The 23,716-nt window shown below is 35.9% G+C and overlaps 1 protein-coding gene across 2 annotated transcripts; it reads left to right on the plus strand.

Moving 5' to 3' along the window:
* Positions 1-3,058: 3,058 nt before the first annotated feature.
* Positions 3,059-16,145, plus strand: LOC138132642 (uncharacterized). 2 transcript variants are annotated; one of them, XM_069050225.1, is made up of 4 exons: positions 3,059-3,243; positions 3,569-4,419; positions 7,596-7,793; positions 13,395-16,145. In XM_069050225.1, exons 2-4 carry the CDS (start codon positions 3,571-3,573, stop codon positions 13,476-13,478), a joined length of 1,131 nt encoding a protein of 376 aa, XP_068906326.1. In that variant the 5' UTR covers positions 3,059-3,243; positions 3,569-3,570; the 3' UTR covers positions 13,479-16,145. The 2 variants fall into 2 exon arrangements, with proteins under 2 accessions (XP_068906326.1, XP_068906327.1); XM_069050226.1 differs by having other exon boundaries at positions 3,064-3,224.
* The last annotated feature ends 7,571 nt before the right edge of the window (positions 16,146-23,716 follow it).

Genomic DNA, 23,716 nt, shown 5'->3' on the forward strand with positions numbered 1-23,716 from the left:
ACGGTGCCGCGGTCTGGGGTAACGTGCCCAACACGCAACTCCAGAAACTGCAAGTCGTGCAAAATAAATTCCTCCGGGCGGCCTTCAACGCACCCTGGTTCGTCAGAAATGCTCAACTCCATCGGGGAAGCAAATCTTCCAACCATCAGGGAGTTCTTGTACGACAGGACAAGACTGAAGCGTAAACATCACTTCCTGTCCCTCTCGAAATCTCCCGATGTTTTTTGTTACAGATCTCGGTGGACAAGCGCAGTTTTTTAACAAATGATAACCGAACATTTCCGAGTATGTTTCACATTCCATTTCAGTCCCGGGTTAATTTTTATAAGTTTTATAGCGTTTCCCCCATTTCTTCTTCGGCTCTGACGAGGGCTTTCTCTGCAGTTTTTACCCTCGTTGTTACGCAAATGCGAGAGCATTCCATCGACGTCTAAAGCTACGGTTTCTTAGAGAAGTACGCCGCGCACAACTCACGGTAAGTCGTGCGCTGCGCACAACCGCGTAAATCTAATCAGTTGATACTGATGGAAGCGTTTTCTTAGAAAAGGTTCAGCTGAACGCATTGTTGGCTTTTTCTAAGAAAATGCTTCCATCAGTATCAACTGATTTACGCGGTTGTGCGCAGCGCACGACTTACTGTGAGTTGTGCGCGGCGCACTTCTCTAAGAAACCGTAGCTTAAGCCGGCTGCAGCTGCATCCTTCCCTTCGCGACTTTTCTGTTTCTCCGCACCCCCCACCGTACACCCGTACACTTCTGGATTCGCAAGTGGAGGCCGATCAGCAAAGGGGTACGGTAACTCGATACTTGACAAGTCTGTTGATCAGCCTTACCAACCCATGTGTAGGTGCCTGCTATTCAGATGGGAGAAAGATGAGTCTTGGACTTGCACCCCTAAAGGTCAGATAATTTATTTATTTACCGTGGCCGCGTGAGAGACGCCACCGGTTTAAATTGGAGAGATTCGGGGTTCAAATCCCTGGCCGTTCTGTAGTTGGGAGAGGGTTTTTTCAGAGGTTTTCCTCTCTAGTTCCGTGGACTCATACACAGGGGAGCTAATGCTGCTACAGTGACCACATCCTCTGAATGTACTCGACTTTGACAGTATCCCACCGGCGGGAGACTTCTTTACCGGACGGTCGGACTAGGGTTATGTGGGCGACGATAACGGTCCTTCAGTCCGAAAAGCCCTCAAATCATAACAGAGTCCAGTGTTTTTTTTTCGCACTTCGCGTGCGTACAACATATCTATCTGCATATTTCCGGTGTAATCTTACAAAATCTGGATTGGTTACAGTTAAAGTTTGATTTTGTGTCAGGAACGGCCACTATTAGTAGAGAATTTTCATCCGGTTTGAAATTTCCGCCAATTTCAAATGAGACAGCCGCATGAGGTTGAGGAGTCGATAAGAAAGATTCCCATTATCGATCTATCATTTATATGAAACATACACATGTGAATTAGGTTAATTTTGGTTACTTTTTCACCGATCAAAAAGAGAAATATCTCGTAACATTTCGTGAATGTCATCAACAGACATTTTGATTTATTTGTGTCTTTGCACGGCTCCTGATATTTCCACGATTAAAATAACCTAAAAAGGAGCAGATGATACAACCTAGCATAACAGAACTTAACATTTACCTTCCACAATAAATAAATTCCAATAAATAGGTAAGCCAGTACAACATTATCCGACACGGTTTTCACATTCTTCTTGTTACAGCAGTCTCAAAGTCACTGTAACATTTTTCACTGCCGTTTCGATTTTTCAGGTTTCAAATGCGACACTGCACAATTTATAATATTTTTTTTAACTCTGGATGAGTACACGGAACTGAAACATCGTAATTTTCTTCGGACATTTTTGCAATTTTTCTCAAAGTGAATTGTTTTATTTATGTCGTTTCCATAGCGACATGGCGACATGTAGGCCGACTTTATTTTTATTGACAGTGAAGGAAATTTTACTTGTTCATTTTACAATTACAAATTTTCGGGTTGCACACAAAATGTTGTGTACACCTTGGCTACGAAATCCTTTGACGACCTCGAGATTGTCTTGTCCGGCCGCAAAGCAGCCTTGACGACAATTCTGTGGCGGTCGTGAAAAAGTAGGTAAGTCGAAAATGTTAATTTTTCACGGCAACGATTCAAAATTCCACATCATTCCTAAAATCCTGTAATTAAATAGAAACTTTTTTCTACCTGTACTTGCTTTCAATATAAGTAAATTTTAAACTGTGAAAATCTGAATTATTTAACTCCATGATTTATTATTAAGGTGTAAACATCGTTAACTCATTTTTGAAATTATTTGACTTACCTACTTTTTCACGACCGCCACAGAATTTTTCTCTCGGTTCGTCAAAGTACGATTTCGCATCCTTGATATACAAATAACTGTTTTGATCCACGGTTGACAACATCTGTCATCCATGCACCTGGGCGACTCGTGTTACACCACAGTGGCACCGGTTAAATATTGGGTAATAATTTCTTAATTTCACTTTTTTAGAAGCTTTTTTAATGGCGAAAATCGCACGACACTTAAAAATAGCTAATAGAAAAACAGAATTCGGTATCGTTTCTATAACAATAGAGAGATTTTCTGGAAATTTTTTGCATCTAGCTAACCCAACCCAACATGAAATTAATAAGTGGAAATTTTTTCAGCCAATCAAATGATCAATGCACTTGGAATATTGTAAGTGAAAATTATTTCATTATTAAAAAAAGCGCGATTTTTAACCGCTTGAAGATAAAGTTTGTTTTAGTCATTTGCAATGAATAATAAATGAAACAGGAGTTTAGATAACGTGAAAAGACTATGATAATAATTTTTAAACTATTAACAATAAAATTTCAAAGAATTAGTCAACGATATTTTTGATTAACTTGAATTGAATTGATATGATCTACTTTAAACAATTCTATTTATCTTGAAAATTGTGGAAGCAGTACAGTTTAATTTATATTGGTGATAGATAAATTCTTGATTAGATACATTAGATTAACATATAAATTTAATACACAGTAGGTATACATGTTTATTTATCGTGAGCCATACTCGTGAAGGTACGAATGTATTCTTGCATTCAGTCAGAACTGAAATTTATTGCTTAGTGTGATTGTTTCTGAAGTTGTCAACTTAGTGTTGTGGGAATGTGATTGATCGTATCTGTGATGAGTGGTTCTACATCACATATCAAGATTTTTTTCCAGTAAAAAATAAATAATCCAGTAAGTTTTTATGTTACGAATGAAGTTGATTGCCAAAAGTCACATATCGAGATTTACATTTCACACTTAATGCGTTATACAAATACCGCCACGTTAACAGGAAAGTGAATAAAGGTCACAGTATTATATCAATCTTGAAAAAAGCAAGGTGATAAATTTAATCTATAGAGTTACAAAATATGCAACAAATAAATTTGGTTTTGCGACGTTTTAATAAAGATAACGAGAGTTTTACAATATTGCAAACTCTTCCTGAAAAAATATGTTGCTCCAATTTGCTAGAATATTATTTTATTAAAAAAACTAAATTGTTCATTTATTGCAGTTATGTGTTTGAAATACATGATCCCATTAATTGTTTATGCAAGTTTGACAACGGTTGCCACATTTGTGTTGAGTTTATGGGTTTACCGATTAAGAAAACGCACAAATTATGTTGAATGTTCTGATGCATCAGATGACAGTGTGAAAAATTGCACTGAGCGCGTGAGCAACATATGCTACGAAATTGAAGACATTATGGCTGAAAAAACAAAGTTACGTCGAGCTCATTCGACTCCTTTGAAACCAAGTCGTCCAAATGTGGAAAGTATATATGATCCCATCACAAGTACCTCAGTTTCACAGAAGAAAACCAACGAATCATTTTCAAAAAAGAACATTGATACTTATTCACATGAAGATGATGATATGGGTACAGTGTTTGGTCGTCAATATGAAACGATCCTGCAGGAAGTTGCCAACACCTTGACGGATATCCATAAGTACAATTCAACAATGCAAGATGTTGACATTTACAATTCTTTTATGAAGCAGTTGATAAGGAAAATGAAAGATAAAGATGCAAAACTGTACGACTCTTTACAACGCTACGGCGTTTTTAGTAAACATCATTATGAAGTTATCGGGGAAAAAGTACGACCCCAATCAACAGGAATAGATTTGGATTCAGACGACACCTACGCAAAATATCTAGGACCTTCAAAAAAGCAGAGACCGAATATGTCAGAGGTGATTTCGGAAAAGAGTAGTTCGTTTGGTTCAGCTGATCACCTGAAATTTTTAAAAGAGGAAACAAATAACGTTAGGATTAGTGCTAGTACTCCTTATTTGTCGCCCAAAAGTTTTAGGCCAAAGAGTAATTGTCCAGAGAATTTGAAGTCGCTTTGTCAGCAGGTGAGTTACTTGTACTTGTCAGGGTGGACATTTAAAAAAAATATACTGAAACATACACATGCAACATCAAGACGCTTATTATTTTCTTAATGGCAACATCTTACTTAAACACACAACGAAATTAAATTACGTCAATTCCTATGGGGTCTCTGCATCACAGGCATGCCTTTTGATACCTACTAAAAAACTCCGGGTTTAAAGGAACTGGAATTGACCACCGGCCTATACTTTTTACTAGAGAATAACTCAGAGAAAATACAAGCAATCTAAGATCTCTACTTACTTTTAGAAATTTCGTTATCACATGTATTGGGTGCTTCAAAATGCTTGTAGATAAATATGGCAACTATGTACGAAAATATATGTGGCAACTCTGGAGGTAGGATAGAGTTGACATTTCTTTGACAGTTCATAGGCGCGCAATTTTGAAAATGCACGCATATGAAATGTCGTACATATGTCAACTATACTCCACCCACACAGTTGCCACATAAATTTTCCTATATACAGGTGTCCCAAAAATGGCGTACTAACGGTGCATTACGGTGTAGAAGAGATTACCCTAAACGTCAGAAAAATGTTAAAAACATTCTATTGGACTTATTTGCTGATTTGGCGATCTTTGAAAGTGGCACTTAACAGGTCAATTATTTTGAAATATATGTATGAAATTGTCATGGCAGTTACCTCTCATCGTACATATTATCACAAAGTACAAGATCACTCACTACCAATATCTAATCTTGCATAATAGAGAATTTAGAAGCTTTGGAAATGGAAAAAAATATTTTAAAGCCACTACGATAACATTTCAAGGTAATGATGTACGAATATATCTTTGTTTAAATCGTATTACCGTTAATAATAATTGATTTTTTGTCGGAAACATTTTTTCCATATTTTTTTCATGTACAGTCGATGGACAAATAAAACTGGGACAAAAATGACAATCACATAAGTCAAAATTTACAAATTTGCATCGTTTAATTACGGCTTTATGACAAATAGGTTAACTTTGGTATGACATATTATATAGACACTGACAGATATATTGACAATTCAATGGTCTGATTTACACAGATTAAATTTTAAGTGTCCCAGTTTTATTTGTCCACCGACCGTACATTTAAACATCCTCGATAAGGTAGTAAGTAGTTTCTATGCCATTTTTGGGACAGCCTGTAGTTGCCGTATTTATCCACAACCATTTTGAATCATTCATTATAAGTGTAATTACTTATGTTTCTTTAGAAAATGAAGCTTTGGACTCATTGAATGTGTTTCCTTACGTTGTGCTGGGTTGACTCATAAAGTGTTTAAAAGATTTTAGTATAAGAAGATTGACTTTGTAAAGTCAAGTCAGGTGACATTGTAAAGTAATTTTATAAATTGTTGTGGTAGCGTTAAGAATCTTAAACAATGGCGTTAAGAGGATATTTACAGTTTGCTCTGCTTGAAAAAGAAGGAAAGCTAAATTTAAAAAAATATTTTTGTTCGACACTGTTAGAATTTGAGAATTTTCTCCTATGTGAACGGATTTTGATAACTGTCACAACTTGTCAAAACGAAACGTCAAGCTAATTTTAAAGGTTTTAAGCGATTTGGAGCCTTTAAGGGGCTCGTCGAACAAAAAAACGTTGCATTCAACTCGTTCGTGTGTAAATTGGGCCTTTTTTGGCAATTTACACACGAACTCGTCAAATAAACTACTATTTTACACCGTCACTTGAAATGATTTATTTTGTCAACATTCCTTGTTTTCTTTAAGAAGCACCTTAAAATCTGAACTAATATTTTCTAGTTTATGATAGGAATTATATTAAATTCGCAGAAAATTCTGTAATCTCGTTTGCGACCAGATAATCTGCTATTTCAGTGTGGTTGTTTGTGACTAAATAAAGTAATGTAGACATTTATATAAAACATGAGTCACCTCAGATTAAAAAATCATTATACGTTAAATGTAATGTAATGTATGAGTATATACATCAGTGTACAAAGTAATCAAAAACCAAACAAATCAGAGCAGGCGTTGCATCTATGCAAATAAGCGTGTAATGCATGGGCGTAGATAATAATTTGTGGTCTCAAACGCTACTTTATACTAAATTTCTTGAATTTTAAACATTGGAATTATAATTGTGCATTTTAAGTATATTATTATTATCTGATAATGGAGACATGTTTTTATATTCGAAACAATGGATAATTTACCAGCTTTATTGCCAAACGAGATGCCACTGGTAAGCAGATTTTTCGGTGAAGTGTCAAAGAAACCTCAGTTTTAAAGCAACGGTGTTGAAAAAAGTTTTCGATTTCGGCCAAGTTTACGAACGTTTTCTGTAAATGTAAGCAACAATTATTTCAGAATAAGTGATAAAATGAGTTTTACTGCTGAAGATAAAGCATTAATTATTAATAATTAATTAATCAATAATATATTTTTTGAGAGGTGGACAACCAATTAAACGACTGTGTACCTATAGCAGGTATACATATGTGTACAAAAAGCTGAGACAGATGTTTCGATAAAACAAAAGAAAAGATAGCACTATTGATTTGTTTTCTTCTTGATCACTCTGTATATTGTTTACACTGAATTGGCAATTTGTGACCTGTGAAGATCCAGCATACACTATACTTTTAGATTTATTTATTTTGTTGGAAGTTAAAGATACCTTCGCTAGGTGATTTTTAAAAATGTAACTTAATTGAAACATATTACGCCTGTGTCTGTCTCGAGATCTAGAGTGCTAATTACTTCCTAGTAGATTTATTTAGCCTTTTTTGAAATGGTTAATTTTGTCCGCACTGTCACAAAATCTGAGATCTTAGAGTGATATTAGAAGAAAGTAAGAACACGGTGTTGTCGCGTGATCGACGGTTGCTAAGAAACATGAAGATATTTATGAGTGTTAAATGTTTGGGAGAAAAAAATTACAATAATCTGAAGCAAACGTTTTGGGTTGTTTGAAATACCAAAAAGAATAACTGAGGCAATCAAAACAGGATGAGACAACGTTGGTGATACTGACAATAGAGGGTGTCATTCCTGAAAAATTGTAACAATACTTTTTATGAAAATTATGGAAGAGTAGAAAGAATTATTCCAAATTTAAATTAGAAATTTTTTAAATTGCGAATATTTGAAAACCAATAAGTGTGTGTTTTTACAGGATATAAAACAAAAAAATATTGACGGAATGTTCAGAAAACTTGATTTACCAATCGACAAAAATGAAAAGGATCAAGTGGAAGTTCCTCCCGAAAATCATGTTGCGAGGGCATATTTAACGCTGACACCAACAGATGAAGAATCGTCAACTCCATCCTTGAAGGAACAGAACTTGGAAACATTTTCAGTAAAGAATGAGGTAAGCTTTTAAAACTTCGAGAATTGAGTTTATTTTTTCTTTTTGCTTGCAAACAAATCCTACGTAGTTTATTAGCAAAAGTAATTACTGAAGTAGCTACACGTATCAGCGACGTCTAATTTTGTTTACCCTTTTTATTGAGATAAAATTGATTGTTAACCCACATTTAAAATTAAATGTCTGTCTGATTTTACAGATAACATTTGTAAACTTACAGTCATGTTCAGATAAATCTGCGATAATTTTATTTTTCGAGGGTAATGTGGACTGAACATTGAACAAAATTTCCATGGATTTTTTGCTGCCAGAACAAATAGCAGATTTCATTATTTGTCAAAGTTGATTTTACTTTTCAAAGCAATTTTATCGCAAAATGTCTAATGATAATAAAATAACAACCAATGAATTGTTACTTTTAGCTAAAATATTTTTTTTAAATAAAATGTTTAACAATTAACTGCTTGAAGTCACATTTAAAACCCAAAAAAGAAGTTGTCGCAGATTTATATGAACAAGTGAAATTGAGAGTTACGTTTCAACACTTGTCCCAGATTTATTTGAACTTGACTGTACATATGTATGATTTAACTAACGTAATGAATGAAGATGTTTTCTGGTCAGTTTGCAGCTCCTAGAGACTTGAGACCGATATTTGTCGTTTGCGCAGATATGACTCATAGCCCATGAGAAAAAGCAAGACCTCTAACAAAGTCATTTTTCAGTTGACTTTAATTTGTAAAGTTCAGGAAGTTGATATTTTATAGATTATCTTGAACGGGTACTTTTTTGCACTTCTTAACTTGTTCAAGCGTTTCTGAACACGTGACCGATAGACAGAGAACGAAACAGTGGACTGAATGAAAAAAGAAAAGACGCTTCTACGAATCTCTATTTAAATTTTAAAAGTATCTATCTCTACAAAATATTTGGGATTTATACATTTACAGGTAGCCGGAAGGGTCCGGCACCGGTAGGTTCAAGTAAAGGGACGTAAAGATTGAACTTTTTCTTCTATTTATTAATCAAACAGTTTATGATTTAGAAGAAATTTATATAACATAGTCCTTAAAAATGTTGCAATTTTTGTACGTACCTACTATTCTGGCCAAAAAATTTCGTCCATTCTTTTCCTGTCATTTCACAAAAATTGGGTGTAGTTTAACCAACAATATTAATACGGCAATACTTAAAACGAACAGAAACGGGTAAAAAATTACAACTTAAAGTTTGCAATAACAAGTAACCAAATTATCACAGACAGGGACGCATAAAAACCCTCTTCAAAACCGTATCCCAGGAATTACTCATCTTTTACAACTCGATTAATGACAATTAGTCAATACAAGGTCAAGGTACACCATCAGGAGCTTAGGAGCTGGGTGTAACAAATTCTCGGGGTTTCACGTTAGTATTCCAGGGTAGCATGAGCAAGAATTAGGTCCGCCTTCGCCAACCAACCGTTTTCCGACAACGATTGCTAGAACCGTCGCGGGGCTTCACGTTAACATCCCAGAGCCGCGTGAACAAGGCCTAGGTCCGCCTCCGCTAACTAACCGTTAACCCCACGGAACTTTGCTAGATAACCCCACGACTTCCTGAATGTCACCTAGCTCTCATTGTGTCGTAACTACAACATTCTGCCTCTGACTCATCCGAAACCTAGCGGTGCTTCTTCAGCGACACATTGAAAACCGAGTTTAATTCAACAGAACAAATATCACAAATCCAAGGCTACATAGGTAACGCCACCTTCTCTACGTGGCTACGGATGCTACAATCACTGGCCTATCTGGTAGTACCTACTTTTGTTTTTGGCGCGCTGCTGTAGCGGTACCGGGAAATTAATATAAAATGAGTCACTACAACCGAATAGTTACTTACATTACCAGATCCGTAAGTGAACTTTTTTTGGCGAGGAGGTAGTTCAAGGCCCGAGGCGAAAGCCGAGGTCCGTGAAACCTCAGAGGCTAAAAAAGAAACTTAGCATCGTGTATTGCATTAAATTTTTCCTACTAGGAAGCACCAACATTTTATGACATTAAAAGAATAGCAAAAACAGTGCCGTGCCGTGGATCTTGGAAGCAACAACCATAGCAACAGCTTTTGCAAACATTTTATTTTTCGTCTTCAAATGTGTAAGTGCGTGGTGCGTGTAATCCGTAATACAGTGTGGAATAAAATGATTTTCATCTAGTTACCTTTGCATTACCCTTGTAAAAATACGAAATGCCGCTCTACAAACAAAAGAAAGCCTAACCTCAAAATATATATCCAAATTCCAAATGTTGCGAAGGGATGATATGAATGCAAAGATGAGATTGAAATTAAAAAGGAGCTAACAAAAGCAAGTCACAGCTAGTGTTGAAAGTGGCCACCAACGTTTGTTAATTCAATTTTGTAAATTGTAACAATTGTCAATTCGATTGATGACATTTGTTGACAGAACTAATAGTTCGGCACTTCAAAAAAAAAAGTAGAGCGGAGCCGGAATATTTACATGTGCAAAAATTCCAAAGCAAACTAGATGAAAATCATTTTGTTCCACACTGTATTAGTTTGATAGTTTGCGGCTATTGGTATTTATGCAACAAGCCTTGCCGCAAAATATGGAATGTGGCGGAATTGAAAGAGCCGCTGGAATTGCGTTAGGCTCATTGTCGCCTGTCAAGTCGAATGAGCGGTATAACCTAACTTTTCAACAATTCATAAATCACAATAAATGTGAATAAGTAGATTAATTTTCATTTGTTGTATTTGAATGTTTTTTCTATTTGACTAATTAAACTAAACTAGACAAAAATGAATAGGGAATCCCACAATTTTTCTTGGTAAGCAAAATCATTGCCCCAATCCTCCCACGTATTCTTAAACACTAGACAAGTTTAAAATGTTACAGGTACTTAAAACATTACATTTAATGCGTGTATATTTATATTTCTTACACATTTCATTACAAATTTTAAACTGTATTTATAAAAAATTCAAAAATGGAAAAATTCCCTATTCATTTTTGCCTAGTTTATTATAAAATGTGTTGTAATAACCCAGATATTGCCAGTCTTCCCCCAAAATTCAAACATTAGAATTATCGAAATTGAACAAATCGGGCATGGCGTGATCGTCATCGAAGCGGTAAAACCCCTACGTTTTGTGTTTTGTACAAAATGACGGACCTGCAGGGTACACAAACTTCGAAATAAAAATGGATAAATTGGGGGGACGACGCCTGTATTTATTTTATGCATACATGAATAAATACATTTGTCTACCGATCTCTTGAGGAGGGTAGAAAAACAACAGTTCCCTCTTTTTTGTTCCTTTTTTTTTTGTTGGAAGGAAAATATACAACAAATAAAATAACAACAACGGTTGCTTAGAACCAAAACCCGTAATACAAGAACAAAGCGGCATCGTGAAACAAATGAGATATCTAGAATAGACACTGTAAATGGGATGAGTAAAACCCCCGAAAATCATCCACAAACGATGGCGCACCATAATCTTTTCAATTGTCAAAGTTACACAACATGTTAAATAAGATTGCGCAACAAGATTCTAAATTACAATGAAATGAATATCGTCCTAACTGAATATAACGCTCCCCTAACCCTCAGCTTTTTCTGATAACAAGCCGTTTCCGATCGCGGAGTTAAACTAGCTTTCTCCCCCCTGTCTCCTAGTTCCTAGCGTCGTCGTCATGGTCGTCCAAGTCCTCCGAATCGCCACTGCGAAGACTACATATGATGAAACAGAGGCCGTCCACCGAGGGCGGTCGAGAAGCTCTACAGCCAGGATCACACGTCATGAGAGAGCCCCGCGAAGACTACGTCGGCAATCTCACGTCCGCCTCCTTTGGCAGACTCTCGTTTTTCATTGCAACGTGGTAACTTACCCTCGCGTCGACAACGAAACTTCGGTCAAACTCATGCCCCGGTTTTCCTTGTGGCAAATGGTTGGCCGTTCCCTAAATGGACTCCCGTTTTCCCAATTGGCTGACGCAACATCGTCTGTTAACAGTTCCTACCTTCCTAGTCCTACTCTGAAAATGGACTCGTCCAACGGATTCTGTCTGCCGGGTAACTTTATTGCGACGTTCCCCCAAGAATTTCCCCACCCTCTCAATTCTTACTTCTCCAGAGCTTATCGGAATAACAAAGCGAAATAACATACCTGCTAGACACTACTTGTTGTCGCTAAGATCATACTAGCTGAATTCCAACGCGCAAACTGTCGGCGACATACAAGCTTCCCCACCTGTAAGCGACCAACACGTCTCTTCTCCGCGATTGGTAAATGTTTAAGCAGCACGGCTCTGATTACATTGTGACAATACACAAGAAAATGAACGACTCGAGATTCGTAACAGCGAAAACTACATTTTCAACTAAAACAATGAAAGTGACCGGTTCACGAAACACCACTGTTCATTTCGAAAGCTGAGACTAGAATGCCCGTGTTTCCGGTACCAACAGTACGCAATAAAAGAACTAACTAGTTGCTTCTGTGTTTGTTGTAATTATCAACTGATATAATCCATAACTCGAGTTCCCGTCAAGGGTAAAAGGGTACTTAATCCCTTACTTACCTATGCCTCTTCTAGCCAGGTACCATTGTTGTTTACCATTACGTGGACTTTCGTTATAGTGCTTTCAATAATGGAGATTTTTTTCTGACGGAAATTCCAGTCTAGAATTTGGGGTACATTTTTACCTTGACGGGAATTCGTGTGCAGGATTAAAGGGTCTACGTTCAAGGCCAGGTATAAAATATTATGCTGACGGGTACTCGTGTGCACCGACCAGACTTAAGGAAACCCACAATAAACCTTGAAAATAATGAACAATACCTATAATGTTGATAACAGTAACATTAAAGGGGGGCATTAAGTACACTTTTACTGACTGAAATTGAATTGTTTCAATTACGGTGGTCGGCAAAAAAAGTTAGCCATCATTTAAATGTCAGTGTCATTAAAGCATTAATTACACATTTGGATGTTGACGTGACAGAAAAGTGATGGCTAGATTTTATTGCCGGCCATTGTACCTGCCACTGACAATGACAGTGACATCACGTAATGGTAAATCTGATTTACACGTGCAGAATGTAAGTGAACAGAAGTGTACTATGGCGGCCAAAAAATTTTAGCTTATCTTTACATTCATGTAAAGTGTAAATGAACCTTTAAGAAATGTAACCCCACTTTCGATTCTTGCCATTTTGACATGCATATTGGTATTCTGACAATCAATTTAAACTGTTTAAAAAGCTCGGATATTCCAAAAATCCGACATGAATGAACAAAATTAGAGCAGTCGTACATAGACAACCTGAGGTAAACGCGTCTGTGTAGTAGAAAATGACAAAATAATTTGAAATTTATCACCCAAAAAATACCAATCATAATCAAGACGGTAATCATAATGACAAAAAAGTATGGGTTACAATTTTTTTTTTTTTGAAGTGAATTGACGGCTAAAATTTTTTGGCCGCCATTAGTACTCATTGTAATAAAATATTAGGTACTGATTTAATAATTGTTCCTTGACATATTTCACAGAAGAAATACCATCAATTCTAATACAAATTTTAAATTTTTAGAAGAAAGGGAAGACGCCGCCTCCAGTGCCTCCAAAAAAGTCCAGATCAAGAACGATTTCTTCAGAAGATGAAAATCTTTTGTGACATAATTAGGATTTTGGATTTGCTTTTGCGAGCAAGTTTTTCTTATAACGTTGACATACAGAAATTCTGTATAAATACTCGTATGGTGGAATAGAATAGAAGCATTGTCAACGATGTTGTCCAGTATATTTAGCGGAAGAGATATCGAATACCTAACAAGCTCAATTATGAAGAAATTTTCTGATGGATATGAAGTAATCGCCAATTTGGACCGTAAAAAGAGGAGAAGAGGAAAAAGTAATTTTCGAAAAAGTGTGATAAAAATAGTAGTTTATTTAACGAGTTCGTGTGTAAATTGGGCTTACTTATGCCATAAAGACCCCAATTTACGCACGAACGAGTTGAATACAACGTTTTTTTTGTTCGACGAGCCCTTTAAAGGCTCCAAATCGCTTAAAATCTTTAAAATTAGCTTGACTTTTCGTTTTGACAAGTTGTGACGTTTATCAAAATTCGTTCACATAGGAGAAAATTCTCAAATTCTGACGGTGTCGAACAAAATAGTTATTTTTATCTTAAGTGCGTGAAGAGAGTGTTTTTTGTGCATGAAAAGGTCTTTTACGCCGAGACGAAGGTCGAGGCAGTATAAGCCTTTGAATGCACAAAAACATCTTCACGCACGAAATATAAACAATATTTTTTCTATAATTGATTTAAAAAATTGAAATTAAAAATTCAAATTTTTGAAGGAACTCTGAAGTTTCAATGCAGTGACCATGTTGCTAGGTAACTAATAAAATACAGTGCGTGAAGTGAAACACAGAAATAGTCGTGTGCGTGAAATCGCATTTCACACACTGTTTTGTATGGTTTCGATCTTACTAACAATGCAAAAAGAAATATACGTTAGAAAATGACCCACTTCAGGCACGAATGCATGAATTTCAATTTTTTGAATCAATAATAGAAAAAATACTATTACGGCATCATTACGGCCGGTGTGGTTGTGATGGCGATAAAAATTGATGAAATACCGTGAGATCGAAAAAAAAAATTGAGTAGGGGCTGACCAACCATTTCAGTTGGCAATTGGTGAGATTTCAATTAACAGATGTCAGTCTTAAAAGTTAGGTTAGTGATTTTGAGAATGTTGAAATCTTGATTTTCATAAAGAATTTTGTGTGACCTGTCGGTTGTAAAAGAATTTCCTCAGCTAGTGCAATGAAACAATGAGATTTAAAACTCCCGCACCTTTATTTAACGTCAACGGTGAGCACGGAGCAGTGAGCACGCGCACGCCGCTTGTTCGATTCAATGATTATACAGGGTTATTCTAAATGATTGTAGTCGAAGTAGGCGTGAAAACTGAATGTAAAATTTGTCGTTGCCGCTCCACATAAAAAAATCATCAAAATGATGTGTTAAATTGGGTGCAAAACAACTCAATATTTTTAAAATTGATTGTAGAACAACTCAATATTTCTGGATTCAATCGTTAATTTAACAAAAATAAATAAAATCCTCATCACCGCACTTTTCACCTAAAAAATGACAGTGACAACGACACAACTGACAGTTCACATGAAAGCGGCAAAAACGTAATAACATAGGCATGGCCTACTTCGACTACAATCATTTAGAATAACCCTGTATATCAATCAATATTATCCAGAGAGGTTGTTGTCGGTTGTGGGGGCAAGAGCCCCCACAATAAGAATTGTCAAGGAGTTAATTTCATGCACAACAGACACACGATAGAGAAAAAAGTGCAAATCTTTTTTAAGGATAAGCTGAACTGTACCAAATGATAGGTTAGTTTCTTGGCTTAATCTCTGCAATAATTCTTTGTTCACCCTCTTCAATATTTTCAGCTGATCTTTTTGTCGGTCGTCTACTGCCTTTTTTGCGCAGAACACTACCTGTTTCCAAAAACATGTTTAGAGTTCTGTTAGCGACTGAAGGGACATTTGGTGGGGGAAAGTTGCGCGGTTCAAATATCCAACCAATAGCAACCACTCTTATTTACGAATAAATGGACCTGGTCCAACCACAGAATGGTCGAACGAAATAGCGTTGCTGCACATCCCCACCTAATGTCCCTTCACGAAGCGACTAGAGTCTACGCACTTGTAGACCTTCTGGGCAAGTTGTTGGTTAAGTGCCTTGAAAGTCCGGAAATTTTTGTTGAAATTCCTCAAAAACTCGAGGTGTCGAGTAGAACCAAGCCTTTCTCTATTGCTGAGGAAACACTGGACAATGAAAATTTGTTGCTCTAAAGTGAACATATTGTAATAGCAAATTTTAATAGTCAATAATAATTAATAATGACAATTACCATTGTAATGACATTTGAATTAAATTTTTACGTGCTGCCAACAGTAAGTGTATTAATCATGGCAATCTCGATTTTTTTATTCTCGATCGCACGATATAAAATGTATTGATGGAGCGTTGCTGTTGAGAAAGTCAGAAAAGGAGAGTAGTGGGCAATTTTGCTTTGCTTCCTTGCACTAAGCGAAAATTTTTATTATTTTTGGGGTTAGTTAACAATGTAAAAATGAATATTTTTTTAAACAAACGAGTTTTTTTTATAGTAGAATGTTACTGTTTCTTTTTGTATAATTTTTATTTATTTAAACGACAAAGAATATTTATTGTCTAGGGTGTATTTAAATAAGTTTTGTATCATAAATATTACAAAGTATGTATAGCATAACGTTACATATAGTCTGTATTTTTTATCAAAGAACCACCAACACCGCTATTTACACCCAAAATAGAGCTGATACCGGGTGATCAAGAAGGACTGTTTAAGTTGGCAATACAATTAAGAAAATTTTTTTATTCGGCTATTTACAACACTGCAACCGGATATGTTTTGTGGGTTTATTTGACAGATATCTGACGTAGCATTAATAACGACAAAATGGTAGGTTATGACTTATGAGAGTAAAAATTACCGGCAAAAAGAAATCAAAGTTGGAATTCGGAATAATAATCTAAAAATTAACTAAAGGAAATTCTCGAAGTGCTACCCATTTTGCTCTAAATATAAATTAACTCTTCTCTCGAACGATTCACCGGCATGTTTAATTTAATTTGAAATGTCAAATTCGACTGTCAGTGTGAAGCCGTTAACAACCGGAAGTTGTACCATTTAAAAATGAAATTCAGCATTACCAACTTAAACAGTCCTTCTTGATCACCCCGTATATGTACCTTCTAAGGACAACGTAACATTTTATCTGCCCCGCCCATTACATTTTCTTAGTTACCAATCAAATAGGTTGTTAAGACGATCTGATTTACACAGGAAAAAAATTCTGACATTCGAATTGTCTTAATGACATTTTATTTTTTAAAACCTAAAACAATAATTGTGGACTTGACAGCAAAATTTTAGCCTTAAGTTTTTTACGTGGCAAATGTGATGAAAAATTATACAGATTGAATCTGGCTTTGATTCTCATTGGTCAATTTATGTGGGCGGAGCATATAAAAAGTTATAACGGCAATACTATAGTTGCCATTTTTGTTGACACAATCTGAAAGTTGAACTTACAGCCTTAATGCTGTAAGTAAATAACGACACTGATACTTACTGAGGTAAATCATTAATGACATTAATGCCTTCAAAATACTCCTGTCAAAAAAAAATACTTCCAATTCTTTTCTATACGGTTAGTAAGTGCCATAACAGAATGTCGGAAGTTGGAAAATCGAGACGAAGTCGAGATTTTTCAAACTCTTCCTCGATTCTGTTATAGTAGAATAAAACTTTATTTGCCCTACGGGCTTTAAAGGATTCCTGTTTACAATTCCAAAACAATTTACAAAAGTAACAATCCCCCTTCCCCCAAAATGGTCTAAAAAATAACATTTTCATTCTTATCTCCCACCCCTCTCCTTCCCTATCATTTCCCTCCACACCTCTTTCATCCATTCTATTTTCCTACCGTCTTCGTTCAGTATTTCTCCCCGTTCCTTTTCCTCCCTCTCTCTCATTTCGGCGCATTCGCTCCACATGTGTTCGATCGTCTCTCTTTCCTCGCGGCACATCCTGCACCTTCTTTCTTCTTCTTCCGTCCAATACCTGTTCTTTCTCTTTTCATTCCCACATCTGAATCTCTCTTTTGCGTTCTCTCTCCCCAGGTATTCCGAAACATCCTCTGTCATGTACCTCTCATACTTCCTGTTGCACTTAGATTCTCTGATTCTCTCGTTTCTCTCTTGCTTGTCCCTCTCGCTCAGCTCTGCACTCATCCATTTTTCTTCTGCTCTCATTCTTTCCACTTCCTCATTGATAAACCTTTTCCTCCTGTAGTATTTCTCTCTGTCCCTCTTTCTCATCCGCGTCTTTTTCTTTTCTCTATAGCACTACGACAGCATAGTGCACTCTTCCCTTCCGCCCATTCTGTCCTCGAACTTTGCCGCTCTCTTTGCGGCTTTCACTCTTAACCTGCTCCTCTTGCACTCTTCCCTCACTATGTATCCTGGTATTTCTCTGTCCACTCTTAGCACCCATCTCAAATATTTCTCTTGCATCCTCTCACCTCCTCTTGTTCCGTTCATCCCCAGATTTCTGCTCCGTACATCAGCACGCTCTCTACCAGCTCTCGAACAGCATCATTCTCCTCCCGAACTCACCTCTCCACTTTCTCTCTCCTATTCCCCAAACACATCCAACTACCTTGATCGCTTTCCTCACTACCTCTCTCACTTGCGCATTGTCCGTGGCGCTCTCGTTGAAGGTGTAGCCCAAGCACCTGAACTCGCTCACTCGTTGTATCTTGATTTCTTCCCACTTCCACTCGCTCTCCTCATTCTTCCTCTTTCTCTTGTTGAACACCATCATTTTCGTCTTCTCAACAATCACTTCCAGCTTTTTCTTCCTCACATACTTTTCCAGGTTCTTCATCGTTTCTTTCATCTCTCTCTCACTCTTTGCCACCAATCACCATGTCGTCCGCAAACGCCAGGCTCCAAACAATGACACACCCTAATTTTATCCAATAACCAAATTAGCACAACCTAACGGATTATTCCTCTCCTCTAAATAATAGCTCTTCTGGATCGTACGTGTTTTCTACTCGCGAAATTAATCCCCATCTATTATTCCCTTCACTAACGATGTATTCGTCCAAGAACCTACGACACCTATCACGTTATGGGTGCAGTGTCCCGGCCTGTGTCCTCCGAAACGCCTTTGCTAAGACAACAGTTGATGTAGCAGAGGCTTCCACCAAGGGCGGTTGAGAAGCTCCACGATCCGGTATTTTCCATCATAGAGGAGCCCCGCCGAGACAACCACGGCAACCCCAGCCGGGCCCCTTAGTGCACCCCATCTTTCATTTCCTCATTTTTAACTGCCCCCGCGTCAACAACTTAATTTCGACTAAACACCTGCTCACGCCTTTCCTCGTGGCAAATAAATGGCCGTTTCCGAAATGGACTACAGTTTATTAATCGTCGCGCGTTTCTCTCATTATGTGTTGACCGACGCTATCGGAATTTTGCCTGTTTTCCCCATTTACATTGGTCCAAAACCATAAGGACCCCAAGCTACTCGTTGCTACATGGATAATTACTCAAATCGCTAATTATTAATACTCCAGCCGTGCGTTATAGGAATAAAGAAAGCAAAAAAACTACCATGATAGAGGTAAAGTCAAAATGAAACATGACATCACGTCGTTTGCGCAGAAGATGAATGTGGGATTTGTAAATCAGCTGAATCCAACTTACGTATATGACAGCGGCGGAGTCAAAAATAAAAAAATATTGTTCTTTTGTTTACGCTATACAGAGTGTTAGGGGAATATTCTGAAGATGAAGGTAGTTTTCATTAGTCTATTAGAGGTTCTACAGCAAAACTAGATGACCTCGGTGTAGCATTTCTTTCATCTGATGAAAAAAATTGTGCTTTGGTTAAGTTTTTATTTAAAAAAAACTTAATTTTGTTTATACATAAAATTTATGTAAAATTATGCTTAGGTATTTACTACTAATATACGTAAAATAAATATTTTTGCCCCTAAACTGACGATTGTATAATACGCCACTGCCAGCGGTAAATTGGAAAGCGCGCATTCTAAGTTGCACCGTGTCATGGTTTGTTTTGACTTTACCTTTACTATCACTACCACCTGCACTAAACCGTTAGCACACACCTATACGCGACCAACACGTAATATTGACTCAAGTTGCAAAAAACCACTTGTCATTTGCAACAGCATTTTTCTCATAGTTTTGAACCAAATAAAGGCACAAAGGGACCAGAAAATCATACTTTGGGTTGAATACTTTCCATATTAGTACAGTTTTAAAGTAATTTCAAATGACAAATGCCATAAAAGTGCTGTTGCAAATGCAAAGTGGTTTTTTGCAACTTGAGTCAACTTTATGTTATGCCCGATTCGCGCGCTTTAATTCAGTTTTAACAATACATAAAATGAACGACTGAAGGAATCGTACAAACAAATGATTCAATTTTCAACTAAAGCAATCAGGAAGGAAGCTAAGCAAATAAATGATAATATGTTGATAAATTCTATCTAATCTTTAATAAAACATTTTCAAATGGGAAAACTTCAGTAGTATATGTCATGTTGTAAATTGTTTGTCGGTTTATACTTTTTTTTTCAAATAATGTGTGACAGTGAAGTGTTCATTTTACTGATGTATGCCGTCTGCACAACCACAATATCGGTCATTCTACTCATAATTCTGATTTATATTATTCCATATCCAAAAAGATGGAGCAGATTTATTAGTTGTTTATGTTTTCTCACCAAACGAAAGAGAAAGCCTGAAAAAAGGGAACCTGCTAAGTATGCGGAACTTTTGGCTACCCTATCTAGGATAATGGCTAATACTTACGAAAACTCTACGAGCGAAACAAATATTGAGAATGTCCAACAAAAATTTTACACTGAATTAACACGGGAGGTGAATAGAAGTGACAGCCATTTATACGAGGAAATCGAATACGCAGTTCGCAGCGTTCACCATTATGAAGAAATTCCTGTTGATAATATTTACGCTTCATTTGTTAATAAAAGTAATAAACTAAACCGTCCTCCTACGAGTGAAATTACCCAGAAATTTTAAATACCTTATGCAACGTTGATGTAGGTATTTCATGTCCTTATACAATTTATTTTAAAATGTGTGTACCTACATAATTTATTAATTATGACTACTTTTTGCAGACAAAGGGAAGATGTAAAAATATTGCCAATTACAGTCGGAACCACAAGACCTAAAGATTTGCCAAGGACCACTAAAATCATGTACTTAGTTATTAACAAACAACTACTGTATAATAGTTATTTATTATACAAGACCATAAAATTGTATTTTATCTTCGAGAGCGGTTTTGACGTTCGAGAAGATAATTACATTTTATCGTCGTGTATAATATTCTATTTTTTTCTATAGCATTTGTAATTTATTATATATTAAAACATTTTTTTTAATAATTACTAATAGTCTCATTAGTATGAGCGTTGTTAGGGTAATAAAAAAAAAGTACTTTATCTCTCCTTTTGGTTAAAATGCTACTTGACCTTTTGATTTGAATAGATAAAAGCACCCTTTAACATCTACTATAGAAAAAAATCATGTAAGTAATTACTTAGGGGGTCATTCATGAAACTCGGTAAGGCTCGATAAGGCGTTGCAAATTCAAAACCATGACAACCGACATTGTTGAAGCATTGTATTTGCCGTTTCGTTAACGATTTGCAAATTTGCAAAGTTTCGTGAATCTCCCCCTTAGTTATTAAAATTAAAAAACAACTATAAATGTATCGGGTGTTTTTTTTTATTTCACCTCATGGTAGGCGTTGAAGAGTCGATTGTGAACGTAGTGTACAGGTTGCGGATCACGAATCAGCTGTTTAAAACTTATGTTTTACACGAGTGATGCGTTCACAATCGACTCTTCAACTCCTACTACGAGGTGAAATAAAAAAAAAAAACACCTAATCTAAACTGTGTTTTTATCATTTTTATATTAAAAGGTAGACGAAACCTAATTATAAACATCGAACTTGTAAGTGTAATTATACTATTTCCTACAAGCAATAAATGCTGCTGATTGCAAATATAGTTATTGCGAGAATGAAAATCCAACAGAATGTTTTAATTGAATGTGGAAACAAAATTCTGTTATCTCCAACATTGGACTTATAAAAAAATTGCTTAACTGTCAGGATCAAACTTTCACTGGTTGGTGATGTCGTAATAAAGGGAAGTCTATTTTGTCCATATCTTGAATGTGTTAGTTTAAGATAATTTACAAAGAATTTAATACTATGTAAATTCCAATCTCGTAATAGTTATTTATTTAACGAGTTCGTGTGTAATTTTGGGTTTTTTTGGCATGAGTGGACCAGTTTAAAACTCGAGTGAAACGAAAGTTTTAAAGGTCCACGAGTGCCAAAAAAGCCCAAATTACACAAGAACGAGTTGAATACAACGTTTTTTTGTTCGACAAGCCCCTTAAAGGCTCCAAATCACTAAAAATCTTTAAAATTAGCTTGACGTTTCGTTTTGACAAGTTGTCAAATTTATCAAAATCCGTTCACACAGGCGAAAATTCTCAAATTCTGACAGTGTCGAACAAAAAAACTATTTTTTTATCTATGATCCGCCACTTTCAATGAGTAAAATCAACAAAGAGGAATATTTTAGATCTATGTAAACGGCAAATCCCTTTTTAGTAGTGTAAATAATTCTGCTCAAGCTGAATAAATAACATTAGATATACATATGTACTTTTAGTATTGTAATGGTCCGAATAGGTTCGCTAAATTAAGAATTTTCATTCTAAAAGAATTATTTTAACGAAACATTTTAACAACCGTTCATTTTGGGGCGGAAATGCTGGTCAGTAGTAAATTTTATTTTTCTTGATGCCTTTGTCGGCAAAAGTGGTACTGTAATGTTCAAAGCGAAATTTGCCGACTTTCTTGGAAAACGGTACGGGTCCAGGACAAACCATAGTCCAAGGGGAACAAGTGTTCAAGGGAAAGGAAACGTTGAAATAAATTACTCCTTGGACAATTCGGGGAGTTCGGTTAAAATCAGGGAATAATTGAATTAATGAATTTGAGGTTAGCAGGTTTCAAATTGAGAGAACCACCAAATCTATGTTCATTAGATAATTTACCTTTTTTAGGCAATCTCAAATTTGTAGCATATTTATAATTAAAGAGCGAGAATTGCAAATTAGAAACAGAGCGCTTTATCGTAGAAAATAACTAGAATCGTTTGCACTTGTAGTTAAAAAAGTAACAAAGCAAAGTAGAAAAGGAGTCGGTAGAAAACAGGCGACATTAAAAAGTACGTGAATCCATCGATACTGCGCATGCGTCAAAAACGGGTTCCCAAATCCCAATAATTTAATTTTTGAAGAAATCATTCATGATAAAGAGCATTCATTTTAAAAATATCCATAAATTAATTGTTTGAAAAAAAAGGACGTCGTTTAATAAATTATGTATGTAATTAATTTAACACAACTATGTAGTTAGAAATTGTCCGTATTATTAATTAAATGGAAATAAAATGTTAATTTATAAATTTAAGTAGAAAAACTAATTTTGTTCATACGAACAGATTTAAAAAGGCAACACATATATGTCACAATTGTCAGTCACAGCGTGAATAGCTAAAATATCAAGGATTCAAGACAGGCAATAAGTCGTTAGTGTAACCTCAGGAGCGCCTTCATAAAATATGGGCGACTGCAGTGTCACTCCGGCATTATGAACGGAATCAGGTAAACGCGTGTTTTTTGTTTTTGTAAATGTCAACATTTAACTATTTAACCACAACCACCTGCTTAAATGAAGAACAAGAGATTCAAAATGCAATTTGACGAAAGAAAAAGAAAATTAATTATTTCTGGGACAATTTGTTCTGCAAAAAAACGTTTTTTCCCTGTAAATTTGTTATTACCGGATTCAATACAGGAAGAAAAAAATATACAGTTGGCTTCAAAAAAAAACGGGAAATGAAATTTGACCTAATGTGAATTGGAAATTTAATTTGTCAATTTATGTCAATTTGTGTCTGTTTGATAGTAGTATTTCTGACACATAAGTGCAGTTTTTTAACCTAAATTTTAAAAAGCCGTTTCAAACTATAAAAATTTAATAAAATCTGACAGAACTTTTTCTGGCAGTTCCCGTTTTTTTTTGAAGCCAACCGTACAGTCGGTACGTTATGGATGTGGATTGGGGACTTGTCGTTAATTTGGCACTACCCGCAAAAGTAACTAGGCGCGCCAA

The sequence above is a fragment of the Tenebrio molitor genome, chromosome 6, assembly GCF_963966145.1.
Source record: "Tenebrio molitor chromosome 6, icTenMoli1.1, whole genome shotgun sequence".
Lineage (NCBI taxonomy): Eukaryota > Metazoa > Arthropoda > Insecta > Coleoptera > Tenebrionidae > Tenebrio > Tenebrio molitor.

Coding starts and splice junctions, on each gene's coding strand:
- LOC138132642 (XM_069050225.1), top strand. CDS start 3,571: ATGTGTTTGAAATACATGATCCCATTAATTGTTTATGCAAGTTTGACA. Junction 4,420..7,595: donor TGAAGTCGCTTTGTCAGCAG/GTGAGTTACTTG, acceptor GTGTTTTTACAG/GATATAAAACAAAAAAATAT. Junction 7,794..13,394: donor CATTTTCAGTAAAGAATGAG/GTAAGCTTTTAA, acceptor TTAAATTTTTAG/AAGAAAGGGAAGACGCCGCC.